Source organism: Branchiostoma lanceolatum, chromosome 2 (assembly GCF_035083965.1).
Source record: "Branchiostoma lanceolatum isolate klBraLanc5 chromosome 2, klBraLanc5.hap2, whole genome shotgun sequence".
Lineage (NCBI taxonomy): Eukaryota > Metazoa > Chordata > Leptocardii > Amphioxiformes > Branchiostomatidae > Branchiostoma > Branchiostoma lanceolatum.
In genome coordinates, this window is record NC_089723.1 from 11,113,078 (window position 1) to 11,125,207 (window position 12,130).

Sequence of the window (12,130 nt, forward strand, 5' to 3'; positions counted from 1 at the left end):
AGAGATATTTCTCTGCTATATGAAAAGACCATTCACACGAGGCACTGCAAAAAACTAGGGAATGCGTTCACGAAATTCTTAGAATTTTTGGCTCTCCAAAAGCAGCACTATACAATAGGCTCTGTCCCTGAAGCGTTGCCAAAAAAAACATAGCATTATGCTCCAAATATCAGACAGTGGAGCAATGAGATCATTTGTCCATTAAACTGTAAATGGCAAAATTTATGACATTAGACATAAGTGTACTATTTGGCTTCCAAAAGATACAGTTACTGTATCTGTATTGTATGTGACATGGCTTCTATTGATGGATTATTATTGTTACGGTGTACTATGTCGTAGTTGTGTGGGTTTTTTTCATATGTAATATCAGGGATACCTGAAAAACAGGCTTCACAGCCTGAGTTGTATTTGCCATGTATAAATAAATAAAAATGAAAATGAAAATACTTACGGACACAGGTCGGCGGCTGGCCATTCCAGCTTAGAGTGGCCGGGTCACAGATCAGACTGGTAGGGCCCAGGATGTGGTAGCCATCCTGGCACTGGAAACGGACAACAGTCCCAGGAAGGAAATTGGTGGCGTTGCGGCTGCCATGGTCTGGTGTGCCTGGGTCTCTGCAGGACTGTTGAGTGGCAGCTGTGGGAGGGTGTGATATGGTGAGATGTTTGTATCTCAACATTGAAGCAAAACTCAGTCTATCATTTATCTATCTTGATTTTAAAGTGATGACCTTTAATTAGTATTACAAGTGGCTGATGAACAGGTGTTACATGTTAATATGGGAAATGGTACAATAACTCATGCAGTGACTGCAAAAATGCTTGAAGTTGTTCTGTCTTCTGTCCTGACCTATCCCCTTGTTTCAACCATGACTTCGAGGTAGGGAGAAAATGCTCACAGTGGTATTTAAAAATTACAGTAACAGTACGTTGATGAAGGTTAGATAGACATCCAGGTAGTAAGATACGCCAAAAATAGTTACTCAAGCAACTGGATAAAATTTTGAAACAGACGTTTCAGACAGCATCCGCTGTCTTTCGTCAGTGACTAAAGATAGGACTGGGAAACCAGGTTTTATACCAAAACTCACAATTTAGTTATTAAAAACAACAGTTGCTAATTGAACTTTTAGCATACATCCTTGTCAACCTCCTTTTGAACACTACGTCAAGACATCAACATCGGAACCATCTACGCTTCAGTTTGCGGTGCCTCAAGGAGGGCCTGCATGCCCTTTTCCGTGAAGCCTTATGCGCTATTTTAATTCACTGTTAATCATTGCCGGCCCGCTCTAATTCAATGTTTAGCGTTATCGATATATCAGTCGTGAAATGTTACTAGTTGTTTCAATCCTACGTAGCGCATTATCTGTCATCCTGAATTCAACGTTAAGCGTTATTGAGTAATTCCTCGTTACGCAGGAAATAGCGTCTCAGCGGTTCATGATTTCAAAAATTTCTCTGGGGAACACGCGATCATCGCGACGGCAAAAATATGTAGCTGAAGCTCTTCTGTATTTTTTCACAGAGGTGTCATTAAACTTAACTTACATTACCAGCAATATTTGCCCGTCGAAATGCAAGAAACAGCGTTTTAGGGTGTCAAGATTTTAAAATTTTCTCCGGGGAAAATGTCGCAGCTTCGGCGAGGTCTGGAGGGCCCCTCAAAAATCAAGCCCTTCTGTACTTTTATCACAGAGATGTCATGAATAAAACTTAGCTTACTCTTCAGCAACATTTTCCCCTCAGAATGCAGGAAATAGCGTTGCAGAGGGTCAAGATTTCAAAATTTTCATGATCGCCATTTTCGTCATTGTGATCATGAACATTTCGTCCCACAATTACTAAAAATCCTGCCATCGCCTCTGAATTCAAAGTTCGGAGCAGGTGTGCGAGAATGCATGGCGTATCAGGTCTCTTGCCACAAGATCAGGAAGACTAGTGACAATTAATCAACCGTCGTCTTCAGGGGTATTCCATGTTCAAAATCAGCAGAATTTACCGTTAAGTGTTACCGGCCGTCCTGAATTTACTGTTAAGCCTTGTCGGACGGCCTAAATTTACCGTTAAGCATTGCCAGGACCCCCCATGCAGACCCTCCTCAAGGTATTTAGTGTCACTCCTGTCAGTTTGCGCCTAAAAACCAGAGGCTTCAACGCCAACAAAATCATTCTCAACGCCAAAAGAAAGCTAATAAACGAGAGAGTAAGGCAGATCAACTAAAGTACAAACTGGATGGTCTAAATGCGAGAAAAAGATTAACCTTGAAACGTTACAACTAATAACTTAAAATGTTACAACTAATAACTTAAAGGGAAAAACTGTCAGAAGAGACCTTTGCCGAAACCAACAACTTCATAACACACGGACAGCTCTCTCAACACGAGAAGGGGAAAGTCAGACAGAAAGACAAATTTGAGTGCTTACAACATAAAGAAGTGTTTAGCATGGCAGATAGACAAGCTTAAGCCTTATGCACCAAAATACATGTAGCTACCACTCTGAAAGTCTCTAAACCCCCTACTAGCAACATCACCCGGGAAGAACAAATTACACTTACATACACATAATTTATAACGTTAGTTCATGTAAAACCGAGATCTTTTCGAAACGAGTTAATTGAAACTTGCAGAACAATAAACCATCCTTTTTTTGCTCGTCTGTCAATATCTTGCATGGATTACCTTTGCACTATACCTCTGTGAAAATGAAACCGTCCCGAATGGCCGAACGCCATCTGTGACAGGCGTCCACTGATCTCCAATGCGTCCTGAATTATGGCAGCAAACGGCCTTGGACGGGTTGTAAAACTCCTAAATGATACATCTTGGACGGTTTGAACGGCCTGGAAACAGCCGGACGCGTCTAGATTGGCTCATTTGACGGCGTCGTTGACACCGGAGAAAACGTCCCAGACGTCTTGAACGGCGTCCAGGCGGCCCCCCGCCGGGTTGCAGGCGCCACCCGGGGACGCTAGGGACGGGCGCCGAACGACGCCAGGGACAGGCGCAAATGGCGTTTCTGACGCGGTAGGGTGCTAATCAGGGCTGCTGTGCGCATGCGTGCTCCGTTTTGTGACGCCGTTTCTGACGGCGTCCAGTCATGGTTATAATTTTAATGGCCGCTTGGGGCAACAAAATATGCAGCCAGACTGACGTGGAAGACCACCCACGGCCGCCATGGCCTTAGACTGGAAGCTATTTTTAATTCTTAATTCAACGAAATTTCTTCTCAACGTGTATATTTCATAACATTTCTCCGCGGTTTTAAAAAAAAACTTTGTTTAACACAGCCGCGCAGCTTTGTTAGACTACAATGATGAAATACAATGATAAAACTCAGCTTCTTTGGTGATATCGTTTTTTCTCTGCCGATGGAAGTTTATAGAGGAACCAGAATCGTGGCGGCGGGCCCGCCACGGCAAATAATTTTCGTATCATGATTCTTCTAACTTTCGACGTCTTGTTTGGTGATATAAACTCGGTCACTGGAATAAACCAAACCCCGGATGTTGTAGAAAGATACAGCTGCTTGTAGAAGTAAATTCCATCCTCCAAAAGTGCACGAAATCCAAGAAATGGGCCAAAAAATACAGCAAAACGAGCACTGACGGAACAAATGGTCTGTAACAGTTAACGGTCAAATCGAAACTACCGCTCAAATTTGCGCATGTGCAGAAGCTGAAACGTGCTGTTCACACGTTAGAAATCACGACAGGCGGAAGCGTCGGGTGAATAATTATTTTATAGTCCCGTCCGACGCTGTTTCTGACGTTTCCAGTGGCCAGGGAGGCCGCCCCGGCGTCCAACTAACAGACGGACAGGACGGCCTGAACGCGCGCGACGTATCCACCGCCGTTTCTGACAGGACAGACGGCCTTGGACGGGCCCCGACGCACTAAGACACTCTTAGACAGCGTCCAAACATTTTAGACGGCTTCTTTTTTCACAGAGGGATTCAATGCTAGATGTGTTATATTTTGTCTCTAGTCTGCTGATACCATAATATTGTAATTTGAAACTGCCGTCCAACCCACGCAGAATGATGGTGCTCTCGGACAAGTGCTAAATCATGGCAATTTGTACATTATTCATAGGGACGTTAGCTGGATGCCGTAGCAATGGTAATACTACTATGTCCATGTGTTTCTGCTTGTGCTAGGAACAAACTTTGAGGAAAATATCGCCCTCAGTCCACTATCACACACAACATTTAGACCAAAAAAGTGTTCCTCACAAACCTTTGTCGTCTTCTGAATACTAGTAACAGGATTATGGGTAATGAATATGGCGGCGGGAAAATATACCGTAGTGCCTTAGTCATAGGTTGTAGCAACAAAGTGGCGTTTTTGATGATTGATCCAGGTGTAGGTTAGCAAAAGAGATTCTAATATTAAAGTTGTCTACTAGTAGTAAATAATTGTGTTTAGCAGGAAGCGGATGTGACATTTGTCTTATAAACCAGCGAACAACCATGTTGTATGATTATCCCACAAAGCCCTAAGACTGCGTCAATAAGGGACGGAAAGTTTTTGATGTCGCCACCTTTTTAAGGCATGGTTATTGAAGCTTTTTAGACAGTGTTCTGAATACGTTAGTCTGTTAGGTTTTCATTGCTGGCGTTATAATGAATGTTGCATCTAGCACATATCCCTAAATACCCCATTTTTTAAAAATCCCGAGTTTATATTACCCCACCAGTTTATGTGAACTTACTATACAAGGAGAGAGCTATGCGGTTTGGGGCATGTGATGTCTTTAATCTGTGAATCTGCTCTGTGGTAGACTTGTAGAAGCTTATTGGTTCAACAGAGACATCAACGGGCAAAGACTAGGGTCTTGGCGATTACAACACAAACTGTAGTGTAACATTTGCATACCATATGGTAATGTTTAACAATTCTAAGCGTTCTTGGAAGAATCAAAATTGCAGCAAGGGCGGGATGGTGGTAGGATAAGGGGAAAAAACGGTATAGGTACCCGTACCCGTAAAGGTACCCATATAGGTCACCCAGTATACCCCTTTTGGGGTCCCAACAAGCCAACATGCGTGCCTCCTAGCTTAATACTCTGGGAAGTCATGCCTCAACATGCTTTGAGTACAGACGCTCGCAAATTATCAATAAAGAATCGCATAAACGGGGGTGTCCCTGTGGTGTCTGTCCATCTGGTTCCAATTACTTGGATCAGAAGGACTGGGGTTCTAGTCCCAGGTAGGACATCTCTGGACAAGAGGCGCATCAAGTCATACCAAAGACTTTATAAAAATGGTACATACTTGTGAAACAGTATATGGAAGTTAAACACACTTCACTGCCAGTGGACTAGCCCCCCACTACAGTGATTGCACAACAGTGTGGCCCAGGGCTATGAAACGGAGATGGGCACCGCCCTATACATCAATAATGGTGTGGGAGGATTTTAACTAACTAACTAAATCGCATAAACATGACTTGTATTTATGTCCCTCATTCATTCAACGAGTGTAGAGCAGCGTATAAACGTCGAGCTAACTATCTAAACAAACCGCCGCACAGGGTACAGCGAGGAAGGAAGACATGGAGGGAGACCCGCTACCCCGAAGCTCATTCATCAAGGACGTCTGATTGGGAGATATCTGTCCACTCTCCTCAGTGATTGGTCAGAGTGTGGGAAGGGTGTCACGTTGCTATCTCTCGCTTCTCAGGGTTCTACACAATGGATGATACCGCAGACCATTTCACATATTTTGCAGACTATTTCTTTAAAAATGTCTGAAGTCTAGTATCATTTTGAAAGTTGTGAGTTCTACCGAGCAGTCACAAAGAAGTGTGCTCGTCGCAGGACGTTTATACCGGAACTGGTACGTCGTTTCTGTTCTATGTACATGTAGTTAATTTCGTATCTAAACATAACATTATGTACATGCACCCGTCAATCTTGTATTTGTTGTTTTCAGCTGACTTCGGAGATATATATTAACAGATTCTAGTTTGGCACGTATAATTCTAGCAGGCCGTCTCGCCGGGTATCAAAGAGATGGCCTACAAGGCCTACTATCCAAGCAGAGGTTGGTGGGGAAGATTGTGACCGTATTATCATATGCCCCATAAAATGGTCACAATCTTCCCCACCAACCTCTGCTTGCAAGAGTAGAATTTGACTCCGAAGTCGGCTGAAAAGAACAAATACAAGACTGACAAACTTTTATGTGTTTCGATACGAATTTAACTACATACATAGAACAGAAACATGACAGTCGTAACGTCGACGAAGGTGCCAGAAAGTCTACCAAAGGCCCTGGCAACAAGGGAAGTCAGCGGTTTGTGGGCGGTGACATAAATTTGCAGTAGCCGAATGGTCCAATCATGGCGAAGCTTATAAATTGAATTGAAACTTTATCTTGTCACAGCGAGGCCTACTCGGCTCCTGTTTACGATTTGGCGCGATGCTGCGAGCGGTACACGAGACGCAAAGGGATGTTCCCGGGTGGGAGGGGCTGCGAGACACCGTCCCACACTCTAACCAATCACTGAAGAGAGTGGAAGAGAGTGGACAGATATCTACCAATCAGATGTCCTTGACGAATGAGCCTCGGGGTAGCGGGTCTCCCTCCATGTCTTCCTTGCTGTACTCTGTGCGGCGGTCAATGTTTAGATAGTTAGCTCGCCGTTTATACGCTACTCTACAATCGTTGAATGAATGAGGGACATGAATACAAGTCATGTTTATGCGATTCTTTATTGATAATGTGCGAGCGTCTGTACTCAAAGCATGTTGAGGCACAACTTCCTAGAGTATTATGCTAGGAGGTACGACTTCCCAGCGCTTGTTGGGGCCCCAAAAGGGGTATACCAGGTTACCTATACGGGTACCTATACGGGTACTGGTTAACCTATACCGTTTTTTCCCCTTACCCATGGTGGTAAGTGGGAGGCGAGCCCAGCCGTTCAGACGGCAGATGTCGCAGGAATGGAGGTCGCACGAGTGGAGGTCAAAGGTCACTTCCTCCAGAGTAATTCCCTATGATTGGTCCAACTGACCAATCCTACTATAATTACACTTACATACACATACAATACAAGGAGTCAGAGCTACACGGTTAGGAGCATGTGATGTCTTTAATCCGTGAATCTGCTGTGTGGTAGACTTGTAGAGGCTTATTCATTTGGTTAAACAGAGACATCAACGGCCAAGCTGAACGTAGTGAGGGCCCCAAACCGCGTAGCAGAAAATGTATTTAGTTGTAGTGGTAGTGCTGAATCTAAATTAGAAAGTAGCTAGATATTCGAGTTTATAAAAAAACAGTCCAGGGCTGGTGAAGAAAGTGCTGCAGACTGTCACCGGGCACTGTCGAACAGCGTAGAGTCAGACCGGAAAGGCTGCGTCGGCGTGGAGCTCTAACTTTAGTACTGTGAAGTGGGCCGTGGGCAGGTACTGGGAGTCTTCGGCACGCAGCTGGAGCTCAGGTCTTGATGCACTGTCAATCTGGCTGTGCTAAACTACTCTAATCTATTCTACTCTAATGAAGAGAGTCAATAGTTGCGGGTGTGCAATCCCAGGCTGGTGATCTCACTGCAGGACGCTGCCGCAAACTCCGAGTTGGAAAGTAAAGTTGCATCGACGTGGAGTGGGGGTTCTGGGAGTCTTGAGCACGCTGCTGTAGATGCACACCGCATTCTTGCTGAGTCCGTGTAGATACCGGTGGAAAGGGAGAAAGGCGGGTGATGAGGAAGGACCGCTCGTGGATAATTTGTTTACGTACGTGGTTACCGGGAGTAAATTAACATAGGAACCAAAATGGTGATGTACTCTATCGAGGATTCCATGGGCAAACCGGCAAACCCGCAAGTTTCCTGGCAAAATCGTGTGACTAGGGTGCACATACTTCACTTAAAAACAGCAGTTTTTCAAGCAAGTGCATGGCTGTGCTATGGGATCACCGATATTGCCCATCGTAGTGAACCTGTATATGGAAAAGTTTGAGAACAAAGCCCTCAGTACGTTCAATGGCCCTCCCCCAGCAAACTGGTTTCGCTATGTAGACGACAGTTGGTGTAGGCTAAAAGAGAGAGTAGCAGACGACTACTTCTTTGACCATATAAACCAGGTAGATGACAACATCAAGTTCACACAGGAGTCGTGTCATAACAACATGCTCCCCTTCCTAGACACCAAAACTATCATCGAGAAGGATGGTAACCTTCAGTTTGAAGTGTACAGGAAATCAACCCACACTGATCAATATCGGGCCTTTGATTCCCACCACCCATTGGAACAGAAACTAGCTGAGTGAGTGATTAACTCTCTTCCATCGAGCAGACACCTCAGACGAAGCGAAAACAGACAAACACAGACATCTCCGTTGGGCCTTAGCCAAGTGTGGCTACCAAAGGTGGACTTTCAAAGCCCTCAAACCTTCTGACCAGTCTAAGAGAACACTCAAGTGCAAACCATTGACCAACAGAAACAAGGTCAACATTACCATTCCATGCGACCAAGGAGTATCGGAAAAACTGAAACGAATCTTCCAAAACTTCAACATTGCCACTAATGTCAAACCTCACTCAACTCTCAGGCAGAAACTGGTCCATCCAAAAGACAGGCCTGAAAAAGGCATCAAAGCCAATGTCATTTACAGACTGAAAAGTGAGGAACCGAACTGCAATAACACGTACATTGGGGAGACTAGTCGACCACTGAGACAAAGGGAACATCGCAGAAAGAGCACTAACAGCCACTCCTCTGCCATTTTCCACCATCTTCAACACAACCAGGGACACACATTCCATCTAGAATCAATGGACATCCTAGATTGTGAATCCCGCTGCTAGCTGGTTCAAACGGGGAATCAGAGAAGCAATATATGAGAGGATGTAAAATCCCACCCTCAACAGGAAAGGGGGTCTACGAGTTTAACTTTCAGGCACTTGGGATAATGCACTACCCACCACACCCCACCCCCGGAAGAACAACATTTAGTTACTGTACTAAAACAACAGTAGCTGATCGAACTTTTAGCATACAACCTTGTCTTGAACTAACCTCGAGCTCCTTTTGAAGACTACGTCAAGACATCATAAATTATCTTAAACTCATCAACATATCTATTCAGAGTTTTGGTATAAAACCTGGTTTCCCAATCCTATCTTTAGTCACTGACGAAAGACAGCGAATGCTGTCTGAAACATCTGACTGTTTCAAAATTTTATCCAGTTGCTTGAGTAACTATTTTTGGCGTTAAATTACAGTATTTTTTTATGGGATTGAACAACTGATGTCAACTGGTGTGCTAGATAATCATTTGAAAATCGCACCCTTGCAAGTGGCCCCTGCAAACAATATATATATGTGAGCTTGTCAAGATAAAATACTTACAACTTGAAGATAAATATGCATTCAAATAAGTTTGAAACAAAGTGCTTTAAAACATGCACTGACTTTGACAGACAGGTAATGAGGAAGGACTCCATCTTCCGTCAGCCATACACTGTTGCTGATTGGTTCCCAGCAAGATGTACCCTTCATCACAGGTAAAGGTCACTCTGCGTCCAAAGGTGAAGCGACTCCCTTGTCTCTGGCCGTTAGCGGGAACACCAGGGTTTCCACAGGAGACAGCTGAAATTGAAACCTTTGTTTCTACATGTACCTTCAAGCATATCAATCCATGCAGGGATAGACATACAATGTAGAGGGGGCATGCTATAAGATCACAGGAAAAAAATGATGACAAAAAGTCATAGTGTAAGATTGCATAAACCATTCTCTTTAATAAATGGCATCTTTTCCAAATACACAAATAAGTAATGATGAACTTCAAGATAGGTAGATACAGCATGTAACTTACGGACACATTGTGTTGTTCCTAGCAGATTGCTTCCCCATCGGCCGTTTGCTCTACATGTAAGGGCGACTTGACCAATTAGCCTGTATCCCGTGGAACAGTTGTAGGAGACACTGCTGCCAAAAGTATAGCTGTTGCCTTCCACAGTGCTGTATGGGACACGTGGTGGAGCCCCACAGTTTACAACTAGAAACAATCAACATCAAACATGAATGACAATTCCACAGTGAGGTCGGGTCAGTTATGATATTTTCTTTACTTAGGTTTCTTTGTATGTATAGTTGTAGGAGACCTTACAAAACTCGCTGTACTTCTTGTATCAGTAAAAATTTTTCTATCATGTATTGTATGATTGCGTATTGTTCTAACCTTCTGGATCATGACATTAAGTCTTAAAACGTCACTAATCAAAGTAAAGTAAAACATCACTGAACTAAAAAGGAAAATATATTCGTCTGATATGTATAATACAATCATCAGCATATTCATTTACATGAATGGTGCAATTCACAGTGCATTGACTGCAATGCAAATGTGGCCCTAAATCTAGATTTTTAACATACAGTCAAACCTGCCTATAGCAGTCACTCAAGGGACTGGCCAAAATCGGCTGCTATGGACAGGTGGCCGCTCTATAGAAACGGTTCATTGACCACGAGCAATAAGTGGCACATGTTTTCTGTACCCACTGAGAAACATTTATTCACATACATGTACAGTCAAACTTAGTGTACCGACCATTTCCACAAGACGACCATCGACTCAACCAAATTAAGTCCAAGATTAGTCAATCCATTGATCCGCCCCCAATCCGGAACACATGCGACCAAGATGTTGCCGAAGACAACCGTGTCATTTTCAATTGCGCGGCGACATCATTTATCAGCAAAAAATTGCGGAATATCACGGTAAAATCAGCCTGTTTGGGTCGGATTCATTGCCGGGAGAAAAAACAAGATGGCGCCTGTGAGGCCATAGGGTCATTAGGATAGTCTACTGTAATGTGGGTGCAGCTGCAATGTGCGGGTTATGATTATCTCCATGAAAAAAGGAGATATAGTTTTGGGTGTGTCTGTGTCTGTCTGTTTTTTTGTTTGTGTTTCCGCACAACTTCAGTCAGCATAACTCAAGAACCTCTTGACCATAGCATGTCCAGGTCAAGAGATACAAAAATGGAATTTCTGCAATGATATTTGGTATGTGGATTGCAATGATATTTGGTATGTGGGCAGGTGTTGTGAAGCCGAAATTCAAGGTTAATTTTGGGCCCCCTGGTATGTGACCTTGGTACTGCAGCAGAAATTCCATTTTTGTATCTCTTGACCTGGACATGCTACATGTATGGTCTTGATTTTTTGGTGGCAGATAGCTTGTGGTGTAATAAAGACGTGGTGTGGGTTTGGGCCCCCTAGCATCCTGCTCTGGAACTGCAGGGGCATTATCTTGAAAATCTTCTAAGGAGAAAAACTCAGCAAAGGAATGATGGATTTCCATGATATTTAGTATACAGGTAGCTTAGACAGAGATCTACATAATGAAGTGCAAATTATGTTAATTAGGACTTAATTTGCATAACTAATGAGGAAAATCTATATTTGCAGTGTTTTCCATTATCAGACTCAAATACATGTAATGTATGTAGTTTATGGAAAGTGGATTATCAACAGATACCAATTATGCAAATAAATTCCTTATTCGCATAATAAATGCACAACACCATATCTCCTCTAATTGGAAAATTATAGGACTGTCAATATGATACTTAGTATGCAGGTAGCTTAGATAGAGATATACATAATGAAGTGCAAATTATGTTAATTAGGACTTAATTTGCATAACTAATGAGGAAAATCTATATTTGCAGTGTTTTCCATTATCAGACTCAAATACATGTAATGTATGTAGTTTATGGAAAGTGGATTATCAACAGATACCAATTATGCAAATAAATTCCTTATTCGCATAATAAATGCACAACACCATATCTCATCTAATTGGAAAATTATAGGACTGTCAATATGATACTTAGTATGCAGGTAGCTTAGATAGAGATATACATAATGAAGTGCAAATTATGCTAATTGTGACTTTATTTGCATAGCTAATGAGGAAAATTTATATTTGCAGTGTTTTCCATTATCAGACTCAAATACATGTAAAATACAGTCAAACCTGCCCAAGGCGACCACCCGGGGGACCGAGCAAAAACGGTCGCGATGGACAGGTGGTCGCCATGAAGAGGATTCCAATCACAACATGTTTTCAGGTCGAGGTGTTCAAATACCGTGTACCACGTAGATGGATG

At 43.0% G+C, this 12,130-nt stretch overlaps 1 protein-coding gene across 2 annotated transcripts in view; it reads right to left on the reverse strand.

Moving 5' to 3' along the window:
• LOC136427445 (CUB and sushi domain-containing protein 3-like) overlaps nucleotides 1–12,130 on the reverse strand; it is a 328,428-nt gene that overhangs the window by 39,407 nt on the left and 276,891 nt on the right. For both annotated transcript variants that reach the window (XM_066416298.1, XM_066416299.1), the window contains exons 58-60: nucleotides 9,829–10,011; nucleotides 9,423–9,599; nucleotides 455–640 (exon numbers count right to left, since the gene is read on the reverse strand). In XM_066416298.1, the coding sequence (XP_066272395.1) occupies nucleotides 455–640; nucleotides 9,423–9,599; nucleotides 9,829–10,011 (546 nt within the window). The remainder of the gene's footprint in view (nucleotides 1–454; nucleotides 641–9,422; nucleotides 9,600–9,828; nucleotides 10,012–12,130) is intronic.